Source organism: Daktulosphaira vitifoliae, unplaced genomic scaffold, assembly GCF_025091365.1.
Source record: "Daktulosphaira vitifoliae isolate Bord-2020 unplaced genomic scaffold, ASM2509136v1 Scaffold_1, whole genome shotgun sequence".
Lineage (NCBI taxonomy): Eukaryota > Metazoa > Arthropoda > Insecta > Hemiptera > Phylloxeridae > Daktulosphaira > Daktulosphaira vitifoliae.
The window spans coordinates 82,998,415-83,020,136 of NW_026099572.1; the positions used below are offsets into that span (position 1 = coordinate 82,998,415).

At 24.0% G+C, this 21,722-nt stretch overlaps 2 protein-coding genes across 3 annotated transcripts; both read right to left on the reverse strand.

Annotated features, from left to right (window-relative positions):
- Positions 1-855: 855 nt before the first annotated feature.
- LOC126894531 (uncharacterized) lies at positions 856-5,444 on the reverse strand. Its single transcript, XM_050665603.1, has 4 exons — positions 5,304-5,444; positions 4,847-5,128; positions 4,681-4,774; positions 856-1,162 (listed from the first exon to the last, which is right to left on the reverse strand). The coding sequence occupies exons 1-4, from the start codon at positions 5,373-5,375 to the stop codon at positions 936-938; spliced, it is 675 nt and encodes a 224-aa protein (XP_050521560.1). The 5' UTR covers positions 5,376-5,444; the 3' UTR covers positions 856-935.
- Positions 5,445-14,598: 9,154 nt separating this feature from the next.
- Positions 14,599-17,049, reverse strand: LOC126894681 (uncharacterized). Of its 2 annotated transcripts, XM_050665863.1 has the most exons (6): positions 16,887-17,046; positions 16,470-16,760; positions 16,308-16,398; positions 15,717-15,734; positions 15,349-15,510; positions 14,599-14,911 (listed from the first exon to the last, which is right to left on the reverse strand). In XM_050665863.1, exons 1-6 carry the CDS (start codon positions 16,965-16,967, stop codon positions 14,697-14,699), a joined length of 858 nt encoding a protein of 285 aa, XP_050521820.1. In that variant the 5' UTR covers positions 16,968-17,046; the 3' UTR covers positions 14,599-14,696. The 2 variants fall into 2 exon arrangements, with proteins under 2 accessions (XP_050521820.1, XP_050521821.1); XM_050665864.1 differs by lacking the exon at positions 15,349-15,510 and having other exon boundaries at positions 16,887-17,049.
- Positions 17,050-21,722: the final 4,673 nt, after the last annotated feature.

Consider the following 21,722-nt stretch of genomic DNA (forward strand, 5'->3'; position numbering starts at 1 on the left):
CGGTTGATAGAAAGTAGAGTAAAGAATAAGGGTAGCAGAGATGAGAATGCTTAGATGGATGAGTGGAGTGACTAGAGAAGATAGGATAAAGAACGAGCATATAAGAGGAGCATATATATAACTAAATATTATTCTAGAATTAGGTATAGTGCTTACCTTTAGGCAATTAAAACGTCTGGTGAAAATTTGATGATGGAGAAATTATTTTAACGCTACTTATAGAATTTACAAAATTTACAATTAGCGCATTATGAAAAATCCACAAACTACGTTATTTTCAACACTCAATTTTTATTTCTTGTATTTATTCTGCGTTCTGTAGGGCACTCATAAAAAATCCTAGAAACAATGGCTAGGTTCAGAAAAGCTCCATTACTTTTCTTCATAAAGTTAATTACATCAATAGATATTGTTGATTCTGCGACTACTATGCTGTTGTATACAAATACTGTATACCAAATATATAAACTCATAAGGATTTCTATTTTACTAATCCTCAAATTTAATGAATTAGTGTGATTTTTAATTAGCGGTTCATGTGTTGTGTATAATATTTCACAGAATCAACAATATCTGGTGATGTAATTAACTTTATGAAGAAAAGTAATGGAGCTTTTCCGAACTTAGCCATTGCTCCTAAGATTTTGTATAAATCCCAATACCTTAATCTACTACAGAACTACTTAGTGGTTTAGCGATCTTTGATATTCTTGAATTATATTTGTTAGATTTTATTGATCAAATAAAAAGTCAAATCTATTGTATAGGGATTTAATGGTAGTTGATTGTCCAAGAAGAGGTATTATTATTTTTACTTATCTTTATCACGGGGAACACTAATTAAGAAAAAAATAGTTGTAAATGGTAAAATTTGTGTTATGTATTTTATTATGAAATAATTTGCATAACAATCTTTGTAAATTTGTCTAATCAAATTATAAATATGGTCCAGTAACATTACTAACAACACCAAATGTTCCATCATTATTTTCATATAAATAAATACAGTCTTCGTATTTCATATCAACACCTCTATAATCGGGCCAGTCTTTTCCTCGGAATACGAACCAAACATTTTTTAAATTTTTAAAAAGATAAATACAAACGTCTAGATAATCAGAAATTGCTAACAATTCCGTATCTAAACTTGGTCTTTCTATATCTGTAAATCAAATATTATATTTTAATAATTTAGATTTAACAATATACAAATTAATTACATCTAAACAACTAAATTAATTTGTGCCATTTTTTTTTTTATTAATAACTTATATTATTTTGGCAAGCTTTAATAATTATTTATTTGAACATTTGATAAAAAAAAATGTTCACATAACTACTTTATTATTTAATATACAGGGTGATTTTTTTATCATAACCCACTCAATTACTTACAGAATAATAATAATTTAAACATTTTTTTTTATTATTATCTTTAGTTACACATTATTCTTGAATTTTTAACTATGTAATACTTTTTAAGTTCATCCCTTATGCCTTGGAGGGGGGTAAACTTTGTTTTTTTAAATGGTAACACATATTTTTAATTTAATAAAATGTTTGAGTTTTTAATTTAATAGTAAATGGCATTTGAATTTTTAATATAACTTTATTAGCTTATTAGATATAAACATTTAAAGTTTCAAAATTTTGAGTTAATATACATGTATAATACACATGGGATTGTAAATACAGGTAGCTAATTGGACTTTTATGTCATTGCTGTCTCAGTCATGGATTGTTTATTATCAATTATGATTATCAATAGATATACTTTCTGTATTGTCAGTTAGTGTATTTATAAACTCATAACAATGTGCCTTACTACAATTGATAATAACAATGCTGTGTACCTGCTAATATCGATGTTATAAAAAACCAATTAGCTACCTATATTTGTAATCCCTTGTGTATTATACCTGTATATTAATTCAAAAATTTGAAACTTTAAATGATTATATCTAATAAACGAATTAAGTTATATTAAAAATTCAAATGCCATTTACTATTAAATTAAAAACTCAAACATTTTATTAAATTAAAAATATGTGTTACCATTTAAAAAAACAAAGTTGACCCCCTTCCAAGGCATAAGGGATGAACTTAAAAAGTATTACATAGTTAAAAATTCAAGAATAATGTGTAACTAAAAATAATGAAAAAAAAAAATGTTTAAATTATTATTATTCTGTAAGTAATTGAGTGGGTTATGATAAAAAAATCACCCTGTATATATATATATATATATTTATATATCTGATTTATCCATGTCAAACTTCCAAGCGATAGTTACAAGTGATAAGTTTAAAACTAAATTGTTGCCTTAGCCTGTTTACTCTTGTTTCTATACTGTTAATCAACTGATTATCAGTATCGTCTTATTAATAACAAATAACTATTTATTATTGATAAGTAGTAAAACCTTTAAGTTGTACATTTAAAATTACCAATTAAATAATAACTTGAAAATTTTAGTCTAATATTTTCAAATGTCTTTGAATAATTTGAGAAGTTATTGATTTTATCTACCATGTTTTTAGCTTCGACGCGAAGCTGAGAATTTATTTTTTTTTTTTTTTATGTCCGTTACCACTTGTTCTCAGCTCTCATCGGACTCATTTCTTTCAACGATATGTCAAAAAATCACAAATTGTATCTAGCCGAAGACATTACTCAGAAAACTTGAAAAAATTTTCCTCGTTCCCCATAAATGTTATGGGAACAAGTTAATCAGCAGGTGATTATCATACATGATAATAGTAAAAATGAAATATTTTTAAACATTTATGAACCACCTCCATTACCTACCCGTGGTGTAAAAATATCAATAACTTAATTTTAATTTAACTTGTGAAGAAGCCATATATCATAATGAAATTTTAATAAAATATATCCGAGGAAATTATCTTTCTTTTGGTTACATTTTATTAAAATTAAATTAAACACCTAAGTATAGAGAGAACAAAAAACATTTTGTTTAAGTAAATTTTTGAAAATTTACTGAATTTCAGTAATATACTGAACGTATATTACTAAAATGCTTATAATTTATTAACTATTTGTGTTAAAGTTATTATCAACTTAAATTTTTTGTAAGAAAAAGATTAAAAAAATGGTTTTATTAATTTTGAAAAAATTATAAATTAAAATAAATATGTTTTTTTATTAATAACAGATAATAAGAAATATAATCTTAATAAAGTTTAAATATGCATAAATTATTAATAAATAAAATTTATAGCAAAATTTTAATTCTATCTAAACTATAAAAATTATTTTTTTCACTCTTTGTGGATATAAACTAGTAGAATTATATCAATGATAAAAAATCACACACATATATATATATATATATAAATAGTAAAAAAAAATGTTTGACCCTAGATTAACTATTTTTACCACTTATTGAAATTCAAACGGTAGCACAGTGGGTTTATGTCATAGTTGAGATAAGATGATATCTGACAGGGATTAAAATAAATATCATAAGAATGCTTCGATGCAAATCTGTAGATAGTGTTAAATTCTAAGAAATTGGAGAATTATTCCAAAAGCAAAATTAACTCTTATTTTTTGTTCTACTGCGACTGCCATCTACACATAGAAAATAGATAGTCTGTACAATTTTTTTTTTGAACACCTAGCACATAAAATAAGCTTTATTTAATTTCAGATTGTCATAAAATTTATATAAAATAAATGGAAATACGTAAATTGTTTATATAAAAAAAATTATTTTGGTTCATTTTTTTCAAAAAAATATGGCAGTTATAAGTACCAAAATAACATTGATTTTTTTACACGAAAATTACATATTTTGTTTAATTTTGACGGATATTTGCACATAGAAGATAGGTCGTCGAGACAAAAATTTTTTTTTATCTTAAACTACATAACGTAAGCTTTAATTTAACATATTTATAAAGGTCGCAGTATTTCCGGAACATTTACAAAAGTTAAGTTGAAAAATATACTTTATATATGTATGTTACAAACTTTGAACCCCCTCTGTATAAAGAGAAATTCACCGATTTAAACAAAAAGTATATCGGATAGAGGGGTATATATAATACTTTTAGAAACAAAAATTTGTGTTGATACATATTTTTTTCAAAAAGTTATAGCAATTTAAAGTTGAAAATTTTAACACAAAAATAGCGTTTTTTTTAACTACGGCAGCCGTTTACATGCAAAAGATAGTGTCGGGACAAATTTTTTTTTTTCATTTTATAGTACATAAAATAAGCTTTAATTTGATATATGTTTAAAACGCAGTATTTCTGGAATATTTTCAAATATTATATCAAATAAAAAGGAAATTACTTAAGGTTTCAATATAAAAAATAATTATTTTGATTTGTTCATTCTTTAATAAGTTATGGCAATTTTTGCAAAAAAAAAGTAAAAGAAATTTTAAAATTTACCGATTTTAAAAATCGTAATTTTTTGAAGGGTTTCCTACATTTACAGGGGATAAGAGAAAATTTTTAATTTTTGAGGGTAATGTCTTCAGCTAGATACAATTTGTGATCTTTAGATGTGTTGTTGAAGAAAATCAGTCCACTGAGAGCTGAGAAAAAGTAGTATTAGATACAAAAAATATATTAACATACCATGGTAAAATTAATACTTTCTCAGTTTCGCATCAAAGCTAAAAAAATATTTCAAAACTATTCATACTTGTATCTTGGACGTCAATAAATTCTTCTATGTATTCATTATATCTTTCTTCTGAATTAAAGAATATTTTTATATTATTATTCTCTTTCATGTTCTTTTTTTGACATAAAAAATTTAATTTTGATAATTTAATATAGAACAAAAATATAAATATAAAATATCTTACTTTAAACACATTGTTTTGTATTATAGAACTTATTGTAATATCTTGGCATAAAAATTCTGCCAGAAGCTCATATAATCCAGATTTATTAAAATAAACATCAACTGGAATCATATTAGATGTTATCTGTTGCCCGACCATAGAATTCTTTCGAGTAAATCCTAATTTTTTACATTTATTTATTTTCCAGTTTAAATCAACTTTGTTATAATAAGGTCTTACACTGAATGTTGAATAACTAGAATTCCAATTCTGTTCTTCTATATTTTTAGGAAAAAATATACCCTTAAAATTAAAGTGATTATTATAAATAAAATTTAATAAATATTATATCATTTTAATTTGAAGTAAAAAAAAAATTTTAATTATTATTATAATTGCGTATTAATTTAACTAAGCAAATATTTGTTTAAAAATAATTCATATATCTACAAATTAATTAATACTTATTTAAATTTACCGAATGTGATATTATTGGCTCAATTGTATACAGTATACTTAAAATTACGATTCTTTTCATGAAAAAAATCATTTTTTCGAAGTCAAAATTATTTTAAAATAAAATTGAAATACAATTTTTTGTTCATATATAACCTGACATAGTCAATATAAAACATATATTTTTTTCTTAAATATATTTTTAAATATAATGTCATACTTATATTATATTAATTTATCTATATTAAGTATTGATGTCATTTGATCAACATTTACTGTTTAAGAAATTTAAACTATGACAAAAATTAACAAAAGTATAGGATGGAATGAATTCATACATTATTTATAGTTCGTGTTCTAAACATTATTTTTAAAATAATTGTATATGAAATGTTTAACATTTTAAAATCACTCTTATGTAATTAATAATATCCTCTAATATATATAAAAAAAAAATAATATGTATTTTCAGCTATTTAATTTGACTTAATAAACAATTCATGATAGTAAGCAGCATAGCTAATAATGACTAGTGTATTGAGAAGATTGTTTCAAGTAAAATCAAGAGATTTTAATAGTAACTAATAGCCAATATCAGTCGGTTATTAATTGCTATTTTCCCAATTATAATTTAAAATAAATTTCTTTTAAAATTAGCAACTATGAATTTATTGTCTATTTATTACATTGATAAATGTATGTTTTAGTTTCTATAATACGAGAAAAATATTTGACTAAAAAATAATTTTTATAAATTATTTTATTGTTGAGTTACGTTTGAGTTATATCAAAATGTGGTCATAATTTTCTGATAAATAATGATATATCATTTACTACTATAAAATAGTTTAATTGAATTGGATAATTTTTGAGTTTATTTTATTATTCTATAAGTTATAGCAGAATTATGTTACAAAATTTACATATTTGTATTATAATTATGTTTAAAAAAACCCAGCACCGTGGGATGGCGGCAAAGTGGGGTCGTGGCATAGTTGGGTACAGTATAGATTAAATAAATCCGTTGAAAGAAATCCGTTCGGTAAGAGCTGAGAAAAAGTGGTAACAGGCACAAAAAAAAACACATCTTAGTAAAACCAATACCTTCACAGCTTTGCATCGAAGCTAAAAATAAAAAAAAATTTGAAAATTAGCGGTTTATAAATTTGTAATTTTTCCCTCATTTACGGGGAACGAGGGAAATTTTTTCAATTTTTGAGGGTAATGTCCTCTACTAGATACGATTTGTGATCTTTAGACGTATCGTTAAAAGAAATCGGTTCGGTGAGAGCTGAGAAAAAATGGTAACAGACACAAAAACAAAAACACATCATAGTAAAATTAATACCTTCTCAGCTTCGCATCGAAACTAATAATAAAAGTATAATAAATAATAGTTAGTAAAATAATATTACCTGTGTTTTTAAATCTTTTTTTTTATTTTATACAACACTCAAATTACTTATATTTTTAAACAATTTAAACATAATATTAGAGCTTGTTAAAAAAAATAAATTTTATGTATTTAGAATAAGAAATCAAATAAAATACAAATATATCATTCAATTTAATTATAATTTTTCAAATGAAGATACCAGTAATGAAATCTTAGTTTAAAATTTAAACAGGTAAAGACCGGGATATTCAATAAATCATTAATGTTATCTCATAAAAATGTGCTTTAATACCATATTTTTTTGCATATCTGATGACAAAGTCATAATTGATATTAAGTGTTGCATATCTCTGAATAGTGAAGTTGTAAAAAAGCAATTTTTTAACTGTATTTGACATTACTCGTACATTACACATTTATATTAACTCAAAAATATGAAATAAAAATTTTTATATCTAATAAATGAATAATGCTATCTGTTAAAATTATAATGCCATTTACTATTATAGTAAAACTTCAAACATTTTATTAAATTCTATACGTGTTCCAATTTGAAAAAAATTTACTAAAGGTAACCAAAAGAAAAAACCCAGCACAGTGGAGTCGCGGCACAGTAAGGACGTGGCATAATAGGGTCCAATATAGATTTAATCTGACAGTGATTAAAAGCACTATCATAAGAAACGCTTCGGTGCAAGTCAGTAGATAGTGTTTAATTCTAAGAAGTTGGTGAATAATTACAACAGCAACATCAACTTCTATTTCCTTAATTGTATCCAGTTTAGTAATTCTTAGATTCAAAAATACAATATATATATTTTTATTTATATATTATACAATTTTTATAATTAATTGTTTTCAAATTATTATTGATATCGATTTTTAATATGTTATAAGTAATAATTTTTAACATAGTTTTTTGTGAAAGTATAATAAAAAAAAACTGAATTTATTGCCATAACTTTTAGCTCAACTTGCAATTTTGAAATTGACATCATTATTTTGTAAAAAATGGTATTGTTAACATTAATATGGAGTCAGTAAGTTTTATAATTACTATTTATGGTAAATTTATTAGAAAATCTTGATTTTTTTTGCATTTTTATCGAATAAAAATTTAAATAGAAATCATGTTTAATCATTTCTAATTAACTTTTGGTGTTTAAAAAGATTTTACAATTAAAATATGTAAAATTGAACTAATTTTAATAATTTACTTTAACTAAAAAAACCAATTAAAAAGTTGTTAAAAAAATTTAATCAATTGTGAGCGTATTATAAAATTTGATTATAATTGTAAAAATCCATTGTTAAATTGAGGTGAAACTAAAAATTAAAAAAATTTTTTTTTAGATAAATGATTTATACAACATGTTTCAAAAAAATTTGGAATGTTATAGACTGGTTTAACTGAGTTTAAAAATTAACAAATTACAAAGTAAAATTATTAACTTTTGTAGTTGAACACTTTTATTACATCAAATCAATGTAATTATTCGACAATAAATACTTTAAAAATATTAGAAATTAATGTTTTTAATTGTTTGTATAGATAAAGCTGTTTAAGCTACTTTTCATTTGATTAAGGGATTTTTTTTCAATTTTAGAGGGTAATATCTTCAACTAAACACGCTTTTTAATCATTTGACATAACGTTGAAAAAGAAGGTTAAGTGAGGGTTGGAAAAATAAATCGCAGCCTCAAAAAAAACACATATAGTAAAATAATATTAATATGAATAAGAAATATCTTCTCATGAGAGGAGACGACAGTGATAAGATCCTTGATATTTATTTAAGTTAATGAATCTAATTGACATAAAAATCAAATAATTTGAACATTTTTTCTAACTTAACCAAAATACAAAATATCTAATGCTACAGGCGGATTTGACCCTAGACCCTAAGCGAAAAAAACACAAGTGTTACTGATTTGGCAACTGTCCGTCGCTTTTGTCGGTTGATAAAATTGGCAAATTAAGCTAATTCAAATTTTAAAGTTACTTTTTTGACTTTAAAAAGTATTTATGTTAAACAGTGATTTTAACATAAAAATTAAATTTTTCATTAAATTCGACGGCTATTTTCTCATAGAAGAAAAGGTGTAGGGACAATTTTTTTTTTTGAACTTATAGTATTTATTGTATGTTTTAATTTGACATATGTTTAAAGGACACTGTATTTCCGGAACATGTTCAAAAGTTAAGATGAAATAGTTCTAATTTTATACGTATGTTTCAAGTTTTGAATGCCTCCTGTATAAAGGGATATTGTCCAATTTAAATAAAAAGTATGTTAAATGAAAGAAGTATAAATTATATATTTAGAAAAAAAAAATTGTGCAGATACATTTTTCTAAATGTTATAGCAATTTAAACTTAAAAGTATAAAATCGAAAATCAAAAATAGCTTTTTTTTTTACTACGGTAACTATTTGCACATAGAAGATAATTCGTTGGGACAATTTTTTTTTTAATTTTATAGTAAATATAAGAAAAAGTTGCAACAGTCACAAAAAAAACACATCATGATAAAACTAATACTTTCTCAGCTTCGCATCGAAGCTAAAAAAATGTTTAAATCATTTTAATTCTGGAGTAATTTAATGGTTTATGATATAGAACCATTTTGTATATTACTCTAATTCTAAATAATTGTTCGTAAGCATGATTAATGTTATCCTTCAATATTAATGAATATATTTATAATTTTATTACTAATTTATTGCCCACATAAATTAAATTTTAAAGTAGTAATTTTTTAAATAATTTTATATTGACGAAGAATTAAAAAAAAATATTATGCCTTTAAAAACACAATTATTGATGAATACGAGAGCAGTTATTAATATTATATTGTTTAAGTTTAAAAATAAGTTTCAATTTTGGTATTAATTTTTTATATAGCTATATTCTAGATTCAATTGAGATTTTTATTGAATTTATTTAAAAATACAACCCTATTAAATATAAAAAGTTCACTTGGGATTCTGTGTAACGGAGCATTTTGTAATTATATTAGTATTGAATGAAATCTAAAAATTATTAAAATCACTGTCAAAACGTTTTGATGCTTATTTAAAAAAAATTAAAAAGCAGAAGCTAAATCACCGGAACATTTTTTTCCCTCAGCCGCACATCACGTTATCAAATTTAATAAAATTGTATTGGGATCTGAATCATAAATGAATGGTGGCCTAGTGGTAAGGTTTGTCTCTATGATACCTTGGATCGCGGGTTTTAATCCCGTACCGGTTTTTTTTTTTTTTTTTTACACGATTTCCTGTACACTAACTATAACCGACTATTATTCCCCGGCGATCGTATTAACGTAGGGGTGATGACGTTTTGAATTCCCATTTTAGGGTATGTAACGGTCAGTCTCTCCTACCAGTAGAACTTCCGAGGTGGTCACTATTATGAGGCCTTGGATCTTCGTGGCTGCCTCTGTTCAGGCGTTCCACTTCCTCCTTCTTTTTCAAGACAGATTCGACAAACGCCTGGACGAGCCTCCACGCCTCTCAACTCCCCAAAATCAGGTCAACCATGGACTCGACTCGGAACGTGGATACTAGTCGGGGTTCCAAAGGGTCCTACTCATGGGATCGTGCTTCGCACCGGCAGAGAGTGTGCAGAGAGATGTCTACCTTTCCTGCACGATTGGAACGTCGTCGCGGCTGCTTTACGAATACGATGCAGGTACTCGTTGAAGCCGCCGTGGACGGACATCACTTGGGTGAAACGAAAAATCATCTCACTGTAAGTCCGGTCCACCCACCTATTTAACTGATCGGGTTCTATGAGGGACCTGGTCCACTCGCCTCTCGACATTTCATCCAAGAGGCCAATCCGTCACCAGAGCATGGTCATCCGCCTGAGCGCCAGCTGGTCTTTGGGTTCTCTGCGCGGCGAATTTTTCGGCAAGCAGGTCAACGGGCAACAATGACGACAAGTAAATTGCCGTCACTCCGGACACCGTTCGGTAAGCCGAAACTTTCTGGATCGCCATCCGCCTCTGCATCATGAACAAGGCTTCTTGGTTTTTGTACGATTACTTAAGATCCGTATCCACCCAAACCGGGGACCTGTACTGGAGGACGCTGACTAAAAGTCTGTACTGCATCTCCCTTGGCATTCCATGGTTGGTCATGAGACCCGCTAGGCTGTTTATGACTTTCGCACGATTATGTGCCCCCCCCCCCCCGTTGCGCTGCGCTACAGTGTTGGTGTGATCGGTCTTTAAAGGCTACAAAACGTCGGCACGAGCGCAGTTTCCATATCTCGGTGAATCGGGCGCGTCCTCAGGTTACAGATAGAGGAATGGCCTGCAAATATGCAGATTAAGTTGCACAAAGTTCTGATACACTTATTTATTAAAACCTCGCGGAACACCCTACATGGAAATTAATTTTTAATAACTAATTAATCGAATTATTTGGTTTGAAGATTTAAGCTACAAATACTCATAAATTTATTTCATTTAACTAATTTAGAAACTCTTAACCGTTGAATACAAGTAATTATAATTTTCTGTTGGATTTAATATTTATAACTTTGGGTTTTTAGAATAAAATCACGTATAACAAAAAATATATGTATTGTTTCTATTCAAGGGGGATATCATAACAACTGACACCCCCCTTAAATGCGTCACTATTATGGTATTTTTAAGTTTCCTTCCTTTTATTATAAAAAAATTGTTTAAAATATAGAGTATACTCTATGCAATTTTAAATTAATAAGCATAAAATATTGATTCTTTTCACAATAAAATAATTTTTTTTTCTCTTAAAAAATTAATTTTGAACATCAAATTTATTTTAATTAAAATTAAAAACTCAATTTTGTTCTATGTTAACAAAAAAGAACCAGATGTTTCAAGCATATATATTCTAAGACAATTAACTACATTAAAATTTTTTTTAATAATTTTATTCATGATTTAATTCTGATTGTGACAGAAAATAATAATAAATGTACAAAAATAATTATTTTAATAAAAAAAAAAATCATAAATAAGAATACAACAAACAATGACTAAATATCTTAAAATATAATATTCTATTTCTCAAGAATAAACATTCGTAAAATATATATGCTTACACAAGTATCTATATTTTATCAGGCACATATTCAGACTCAAAATACTTTAAAAATATTTAGAGATTTATAAATTTACTAAAATAAAACCTTAATAAAATTATCAATATTATTTTTTATTTTTAGATTAAATAAGCAAGCATGGATCAAAATATCAGTCCAGTGATAGGTGAAAAAAGTAGTGATAGACAAAAATAAATGCATAATGATAATATTAATACCTTTTAAACTATGCATTTAAGCAAATACAACAAATATATATATATAAATATGTATGTGTGTGTGTAACCCTAAACTAATAACAAAAAATCGATTATATGATCAGTTAGCCAAGAATGATATCAGAAGATCGTTCTAACATCTTTAATAGCTTTTCAAACTGCAAATATTTTGCCAAAAATCTATTAGCTTCAATAGGCTAAAAGATTTTTGGTATTATCTTAGCTTTGCATCGACAATGCTAAGAAGGTATTAATTTTACTATGATGTGTTTTTTTTTGTGTCTGTTACCACTTGTTCTCAGCTCTCACTGGACTGAATTTGATGAACAATATGCCAAAAATTCGCAAATCGTATCTAGTCGAAGATATTACCTCAAAAATTGAAAACTTAAAAAGATCTCAAGTTTATTTTTTTGAATAGTAACATACACATTTAATTAGCTTATAAAATTGGAAATAATCTAATTAAGAAAATAAATGGTGAATAAACTTTTGAACCAGTATTTCAAAAGTTTTAACTATTTAAAGTAATGAATGAGGGTGAGGCGTAGGTACAGCTATTTTTATCACTAGTCATTTACTGGCCGTACTCTTCACCTCGTCTAGGTATAAATAATAATAAAAATGACTATAACTTCAGAAAGTAATATATGTGACTAAAAGAAATCAACATTTTTTTTCTAGTATTGTGATTATTTTGTGAGTAGTCGAGTGGTTAATAATAAACCAAAATTTGTTATTGAGCATTTTCCCTCAATTTTTTCGTTAAATAATGATTTTTTTATAAAAACTTACAAATTATGATTTGATTTATTTTTATAAACCGTAGTAAATATCAAGTAAATTATAATAAATAATAATTTCTAAAGATATATTTTAGGGGTAGCTTTCAGAAGTTAAATGGAAACTTATTATTTTTTGTTATTATTAAACCAAGAATCATCAAAAAAAAAATTTGACTGTTCGATAACCTGCTTTGTATTATAACTTTGTAAGACATTAACATTTAAATAATTAGTAAAGATGAGGCGCGAGATAGTATTTAGCAACTCTTTAATTTTACCATGACGCATAGATAAAAAATTTTTCACGTTGCGCACCCCACTCATTTAACTAAAAATTATATTAACTCAAAAATTAATAATACAATACAGGTTGTTCACTAGTTAACTTTTTATTTAGACCATTTTGCAGATGTTTGTAACAACTGGTCTACTAGATCTTTGCTAAAGGCATTCTGTACTAAACCGCAAAATAAATATTAAGTATTATAAAAGTTTCTATAAAAGAACAATAAATATTTACATCTTCAGACACTACATCAATCAAAATAAATGGACCAAACAGAGTGTAGCAATTAATGATAACCCTAGTAGTAAATTTTCTACCTAACTTTGTAGGATAGTTTTAATTCATACACTTTCTTACACTAGTGCAGTATACCAAGATTTTTTAATGTGGTTTTGAATACATACAGAATTATTAATATTTTACTAGTATTGATATTACTAAAATGTTATTTAAGTAATATGTTAGTGTCTGTAAACTTTCAATTGCAAATATAATATAATGTTAGTATAAAAATGTTATCATTTTGGAATAAGTACTCAGTTAATACTAGTTTTTAAACTATTTATTATAAGTGCTATAGATACATCAATAAGGTGTGATGAGATAGATAATGTAAATTATTGATACACTCCACAAATTAATTATTTACTTTGGTTTATTGGTTATCATGTTACTTATGATTATTCATACTTCCCATCATAAAAATTTTTATAAAATTTATTATATTACTGAGAAACATTTGTGTGCGAATAATTAATTAATTGTATTAGTATAAATATATTTATACAATTGACTATATATATATCAATTACTTTTTGTGACATCTGTGCAAACTAATTTGATATTAAGGATCGCCAGTTATTCTCAACAACTAACAAAGGCACTTGATTATAATATCACACTTTTCGAAGTGGTATCACTGCGACGTTTCTGTGATGATTTTTTGTACACAGGGATTTAGAAAATAAATAGGAAACACACAATATTTTTACTTAAATGGAACATGGTTTTCTATGAATGTTCTCATAAAATACACCAAAAGTGAATTCATTGTCTCACTTATACTGTATTAAAATTTTATTATAATCAGTATTTTTAAAACAAAGTAACGCATAATATTCAGTAGATTAAAAGTTATTAGATTTATCAAAAAATCGTGGACCACCCTGTATAAGTAAAATATTAACTATCATATATAATATATATATAATATAATTTAAAACTATACATATATCATCAAAAATAATATATTTTTTAATTTTTTATAAATTTAAAAAAAATATCAATATAACTGTTATATATTAGTGGCTGCACTGTTAAGCAGCTTGTAGCATCGTTCTCCTTCTCATTAAGATGTTTTAGATACAGTAAAAAAGCACGCTCTTATGATTTTTAAAATAAAGTTTTTACAGTTATGACATAACTAGTTTTTATTTAAAATACATAACAATAATTATTTATAGAGTATTCAAAAAAAATGTTGTTAGCAAAATTAAACTTTAAAATTTTGTAATAAAATTACAACAGCATATAAAAGACATAACTATATTATTGTACTTATAAATATAACAAAAGTTTAACGATTTTTTTTTATTGTTTAAAAATATTGAATATTATTTATAGGTACATTTATTCTATCACATTGTGCACAATACCAAAACGATTTTCGGTTACATATAAATAAATACATTTTTCATCTTTCATGTCCAGGTTATCATAATTGGGCCAATCTTTGCGGTATACCAACCAATATTTTTGTATATTATCATAGACATAAATACACACATCTAAATAATAAGCAGCAGCAAAGAGCTCTATACAGCCACATTTACTTTGTACTTCTCCTGTAAAATGTACAATAATTTGTTTGAAAACATTATTAGATTATCTATGCAAATAATACACCGTAATAATTGATAAATAATACAACATTTTACTACTATGTATATATTTTTGATAAAATAATTAATAATGGAACCGCATTGATAAACATTTGAAATATATAATATACTGAAATTTAAATTAATAAAATTCTTTGAAAATTATAAATATAGTAAATATATTTGCTATCAAAAATTTGTCTGTTTAAAAAAATTGAAAAATTCAAACTAACCCATCACAAAGGGTACATGGAATAGTGGAGACCCAGTATAAATTGAAATCCGACAGTAATTAATATCACTATCATAAAATACTCCAATGCAAATGTACAGTAAGAAAGTTTCTTTATAAAAACAAAATTAGATAATTTTAGTTACAGTCAATATTAATAAATACACACCATTTATGTCTATAAATTTTTCTATTTGTGATCTACAAAGTGGACAATTGTATTGTTTTTTAATTTTTAATTTATCTGTGCATTCCTGGCATATTGCATGATTACATGTTTCTAAAATAATTGTAGAATTTTCATAGCAAATTGGACATGCTTCACACGACTCTAAATAGTATGGATAATTATATTAGGCTTAAGTATATGTATAGTATTATGCAAAAGTATATCTTGAGATTTTATAGCAAATCAACAAAAAATGGTTTAACTTCTCTAAAAAATAACATTTAAAGGCTTGTCTAGAAATAGCTTCTATATACATGAAATATTTTATTGACAAATGATAATAGATAAATAGCAATTTAAATACTAACCTCTTCTGTCCGGTTCAACTATAATATTAAAGTAAAACAAGTTTTTTATTAGTATATATTCTTTAAATATACAATTATATTATAACAGTTACTTTCCAATTAGATATAAAATGATAGATATACGATGAAGTTTAAATTATTCACCTTATTTTTAAAGAATTTAATAATAATCAATATGTAAATAAATTGTACATTTTATATCCTTTAATTTTATAAAAATTTATATCTTGTAATTATATGAGTGAAGTACCCTTTGTAAGATTATTATTAAAGAACGAACCATAATTAAAAACGAGCGTGGAAATTATTAAAAGCTTAAAGTAGCAAACAATGAATTCAGTAAAATTTTAGATGATAAGTATATAAAATTATTGTAAAATAATTCCATATGAGTCATTGAAGAAAAAATTTAGGTTAAATAAAAAAATCACATCTCTATTGTGTATTTATTTTTGTCATAACCAAAGTATACTCCTTCATACTTTTCTTTATTACAACTTTGGGATATTCATATGGATAGAGATAATCGATTTAAGAAAATACTATCTAAGTAAAATTATGAGAAATATTATCTATAGGTATTACACATACCTGGATCTGATATTTTTATAGTATTCTTTATATAATCATTAAATAGTTCGTCACCGAATAATTGTTTAATATCTTGATTTTCCATGAGATTCTATATTTTTGAGAAATAAGTTTCATAGATTAAGATTATTTTATGAAAATTAGTTAATATTAAATGCTCACTTGTATTATGTTTCTTTGTAGTTGGTGACGAATTTTTTGACTTCCACACACTACTTCGGATAAAATATAATACATGCCATCATTATTAAAAAAAGAATCCACTGGAATCATGAAGGAAGTAAACTTTTGTTCTGTAATAGGTTCATTAAAAGTAAATCCCAAACTTCTACATTTTTCTCTTTTCCATTCTTCATCGACTGGATTATAATAATGTGAAGTTTTAAATTCTTTTGTATCAAATTGCAATATCGATCCATCCCATTTAGTAACTTTTGATGGATATGATATACTCTGAAATCATAGACAAATATAATAATATATATAAATTGTTTTGCTGTGATTGAATTATTATTGTATAGATATTTTTATAAGTGTTCTTTTATAATTTTTTTATAAACTCAATAAAAATATTATTACCTTTTCAGCACAAGATATTTGTATGAAACTTATGTTGCAAAGAAAGCATATCATTGCAAACATTTTTAAGAAAAACAACATTTTTACAAAAATTTATTGCACCCTTAAGCAAGTGAAATTTTTATTAAATAACTCAAATAAGTTCTATTTTTTTTTGTCCTTGTATTATATAAATAATATTTTTTTTAATTATAAACGATCATATATACATAAATATATATACATAATTATATTTGAGTGTAAAATTTATTGATTTTTAAATATTATTACAACTAAAATAGCAAGAAACATGGCATCATTTTTTAAAATATTTTTCTCTAATATTTGAATGATATATGTTTTAAATTGTTTACACATTAAAAAAATTTATTAATAATCTTAAACTATTGAAAATGTTAAAAAGGTTTTAGATAATATAATCTAGGATAGCTATTGATATATTAAGATTACATTTGGTACAATTAATTGCACCCTTTTTTCAAATTGTAATTATACAAACTCGTTACTCGACTAATATTTTGTATAATTTATTTATATTTTTTTACCAAATAAATAACTTTTAACATGATTTAAAATCATTCAATTATGCAAATTGAATTTTTTGTTTTGAACCCTTTCTCCTATTCAATATATCTTGTTAAATATAATTATTAGAAATTATTCATTAAATTAAGTAATCATTAGAAAACTTGTAATTAATAAACTAATTCTTTTATACAATGGAAAATAAATTTATTGCTGTAGATGGTTAGATCTAACAACAGTAGCTTAGGGTAATAATATAAGAATTTAACTGTCATAATTGTATTATTTTTTAAATCAAATATTGAATAGTTATGAAAGCAGACCCGGAAAATTGTTCTTAATATTAAAATAATAAGAAAATAATGAATTGAAATCATTGTTAATATAACTTTTTAAAATAAAAACTAAAAATATGAATTTATAGCTATAAAACATATGTGGTTTGAAAACAATTTTATCGAGATATAAAAAAGTATGGTATAATTGCTAATAATAATAAATTTATTTCGAGAAATGTTCAATTTTTGTACTAACTTGCTTTTTTCAAGCTCTAATAAAGAAAATTTTATGAATTTAAAATATACAATTTTTATATTTTTTCATATCAAAAAAATATTGTCATAAGATGATGCTTACAAATATTCCAAATTTTAAATTTTCAATGATATCCATTTAATTGTAAATTGTATATATATCATAAATAAAAGCCTTAATTAAAATCAGAAATAATATCCTAAAATTATAATTAACTACGGAATGTCAAAATAATAGAACTTTTCTTTTTCTTTTTTAATAATTCTATGTTAGCTTCGTTGCGAAGCTGAGAAGGTATTAATTATAACAAAGTTTTTTTTTTGTTTGTCTGTCGTTAATTTTTCTCAGTTCTCACTTGACCAATTTTAATAACCAATTCGTTAATATAACACGATTTTAAACTTGTCGAACTTAAAAAAACTTCTTTTTAATAAATATCTCCAAATTAATAGAAGTATAAAATTTGTTTTTATACTACTAAATTACACAGTAAAATAATATAAGTAAAATAAAATATTTTTTAATGATTATAGACTGAAATATACTTACTTTTTACGCTGATTACATGTCATAAATTAGACTTTTCAGTCGTCCCTTTTTTGAGATTATTCCTAATTAGAAAAACAAAAAAAATTTAATTTAAAAATTTTTTTATCAAGTTATTATTGATTTTTAATATGTTAAAAATAATCCGTACAAAATTTCTATTCAAAATGAAATTTTTAACTTATTCTTTTGATCCTTTTAAGTTGATTTTTATGAAAGTAATAAATAGCTAATTTAAAGTTTAAGATATTAAAAAACACTTGTTAAATTAAAATGGAATAATAAGAAATGAAACATTAAAATATTATATTATATTTTACAATTTTAGTAAGCATTACAATTAATATACTAGTTCTAAGTCTTCCTAAATAAAAAGTTTACAAATAAACATGTACATTGATTTTAAGGTGAAAAAAATCCAAGAAAAATATTTTATATTTAATTTTAATTCCTTAAATTTCGGTCAATCAACTAAATTTTTTATATACAAAAATAATAATAAATAAAATGTACAAAAAAGATCTAGAAAAAAAGAGTTGAGGCATAGAAATCAATATAAAACGATTTATATATATATATTATTTATATATATATAAATATATATATTATATATATTTGACAGTAATAAAACCACTGTTGTAAAATACTTCGGTACATATTTGAAACACATTAAAAAATATTTAAGATATCTACTAAAAATTAGACGATTTTTGACTTAAGAGGTTAAATCACTGGAACATTTTTCTTTTAGCTTCAATTAAAAGTTGACAAAATATTAATTTTACAATGATATGTTTATTTATTTTTTATTGTGTATGTCTGTCATTTTTACTCAACTCTCATTGGATCGATTATTTTTCAACGATTCCTGGGACTTCCCATTACGAAAAAATTATCCTAGCTATCTATGACCTATGATGAATTACAATTTCATATCTTATATTATAATTAACTATCAAGTGTCAAATTAATAGAACATTTCTTTTTCTTTTTTAATAATTCAATGTTTAAAATTTTGTTTTTTAATTGTAATTTAATTAAAAACACTAAGTTTTTGTAAAAATTAATTTTATTTTTTATTCTGTAATGCATTTATATACTTCTAAATTTTAATATTTGATCTAAGAATTTTTTTTTTTTCAATTTAAATCATACAATTTTGTTGATTGAATTTATATTTAAATTAATTAGGATTTTGATACCAAATATATTATGAAATTGTTTTAAAACCTTATCAAAATTAAAATTTGACCTTATAAAGTTAAACATTCAAAATGAACTAATATAATTTTTTCTTGTTAATTTTGGGTTTTATATTTTTTAATGAATAATTTTAAGTTTAATTAAATTTTCAAATATAATCTCACAATATCTTTCATTTTTGTAATAATTTTTTTATATGTTCTAAAAAAACTGTTGTAGATGAATTAGTTTACTAGATAAAAACAAAATTTACAAAACCCTATATTATTTAGGTTCCAAGTCTTGTAACGAGATAAGAATTATTATTCTCCAAAAATGAAAAATAATTAATTATATAATTCCTTAAAAGTGTGAGGTAGGTAACTCAATATACAGCCGCCACGATTTACAATTTTATAGCGACTGAAAATAAGTATTTTTAATAAGAATAGTTAATGGATAAAATTAAGTTGTTTATACATATATAATAAAATAAAATGTATGACTCAATTTTAATTTGGCTCATAAAGTTTCAAAAGTTAATCCTGAACAAAATCCAAATTTTAATAAATACAAACAAGTCATGAAATATAATTTTGATATATTCATTAGAAATATATTTCAAGATCACATTTGTCGCCTATCGTGTTTATGGCTGTTTAAAGTTTTGATTTTAAAGCTTAATAAAACAATATTACTTATTTCGTTTTTTTTCATTGATTATAAAAACATTTATATTATTTTAATAGCTCTAATTTCATGTAAAACTACATTAAACAAAAAAAAAAACTTTTTTTTACATAGTTAAGACTACTATGAAATGAAAAAAACAAGTGTTTTACAAAAGTAAAATTAAAAATATATCTTTTTTTAAGAATTTATATACACACATTTTTTAGAGTAAGTATTAAAAATTAAAAAAAAAAGATAAATTTTTTGCGTATGACATAAATTGAGGTAATATAAGGTAGTAAGTTTGTATAAATATACCTGATATTAATGTATTGACATTTAGGGTAACGAGGGAAAAATTTTTAATTTTTGAGGGTAATATCAACTAAATAGGATTTGTGATCTTTTGACGTATTGTTGAGAAAAATCATTCCAATAAGAACTGAGAAAAAATAGTAACAGATAAAAAAAAAATTAAATAAATAATCATATCATGGTAAAATGAATACCTTCTCAGCTTCCAATCGAAGTTAAAAAAATGGAATAATTAATTTAAATCAATGTTTGTATAACTTTTTAAATTAAAAACTAAAAATATGAATTAATAGCTATAAAACATATGTGGTTTGAAAACAATTTTATCGAGATATAAAAAAGTATGGTATAATTGCTAATAATAATAAATTTATTTCGAGAAATGTTCAATTTTTGTACTAACTTGCTTTTTTCAAGCTCTAATAAAGAAAATTTTATGAATTTAAAATATACAATTTTTATATTTTTTCATATCAAAAAAATATTGTCATAAGATGATGCTTACAAATATTCCAAATTTTAAATTTTCAATGATATCCATTTAATTGTAAATTGTATATATATCATAAATAAAAGCCTTAATTAAAATCAGAAATAATATCCTAAAATTATAATTAACTACGGAATGTCAAAATAATAGAACTTTTCTTTTTCTTTTTTAATAATTCTATGTTAGCTTCGTTGCGAAGCTGAGAAGGTATTAATTATAACAAATTTTTTTTTTTTTTTTGTCTGTCGTTAATTTTTCTCAGTTCTCACTTGACCAATTTTAATAACCAATTCGTTAATATAACACGATTTTAAACTGTAACTTTTTGGACATTTTAATCCTATTATTACGGAATTAGGAGGCTTTTTCAAAATTATGTAGATAATACCTTTAACTATGTACATTTTGTGATCGTTTGACATACCGTTAAAAAAAATTGTTATAGTTGATTAGTTTGATATACCGTCAAAAAAAAAAAACATATAATTCGGCAGAGTAATACCAATATCTTCTCAGCTACACGTCGATGCTAGTAATACAATTATAGTAGTGATTAGTAATGATAATTCTTT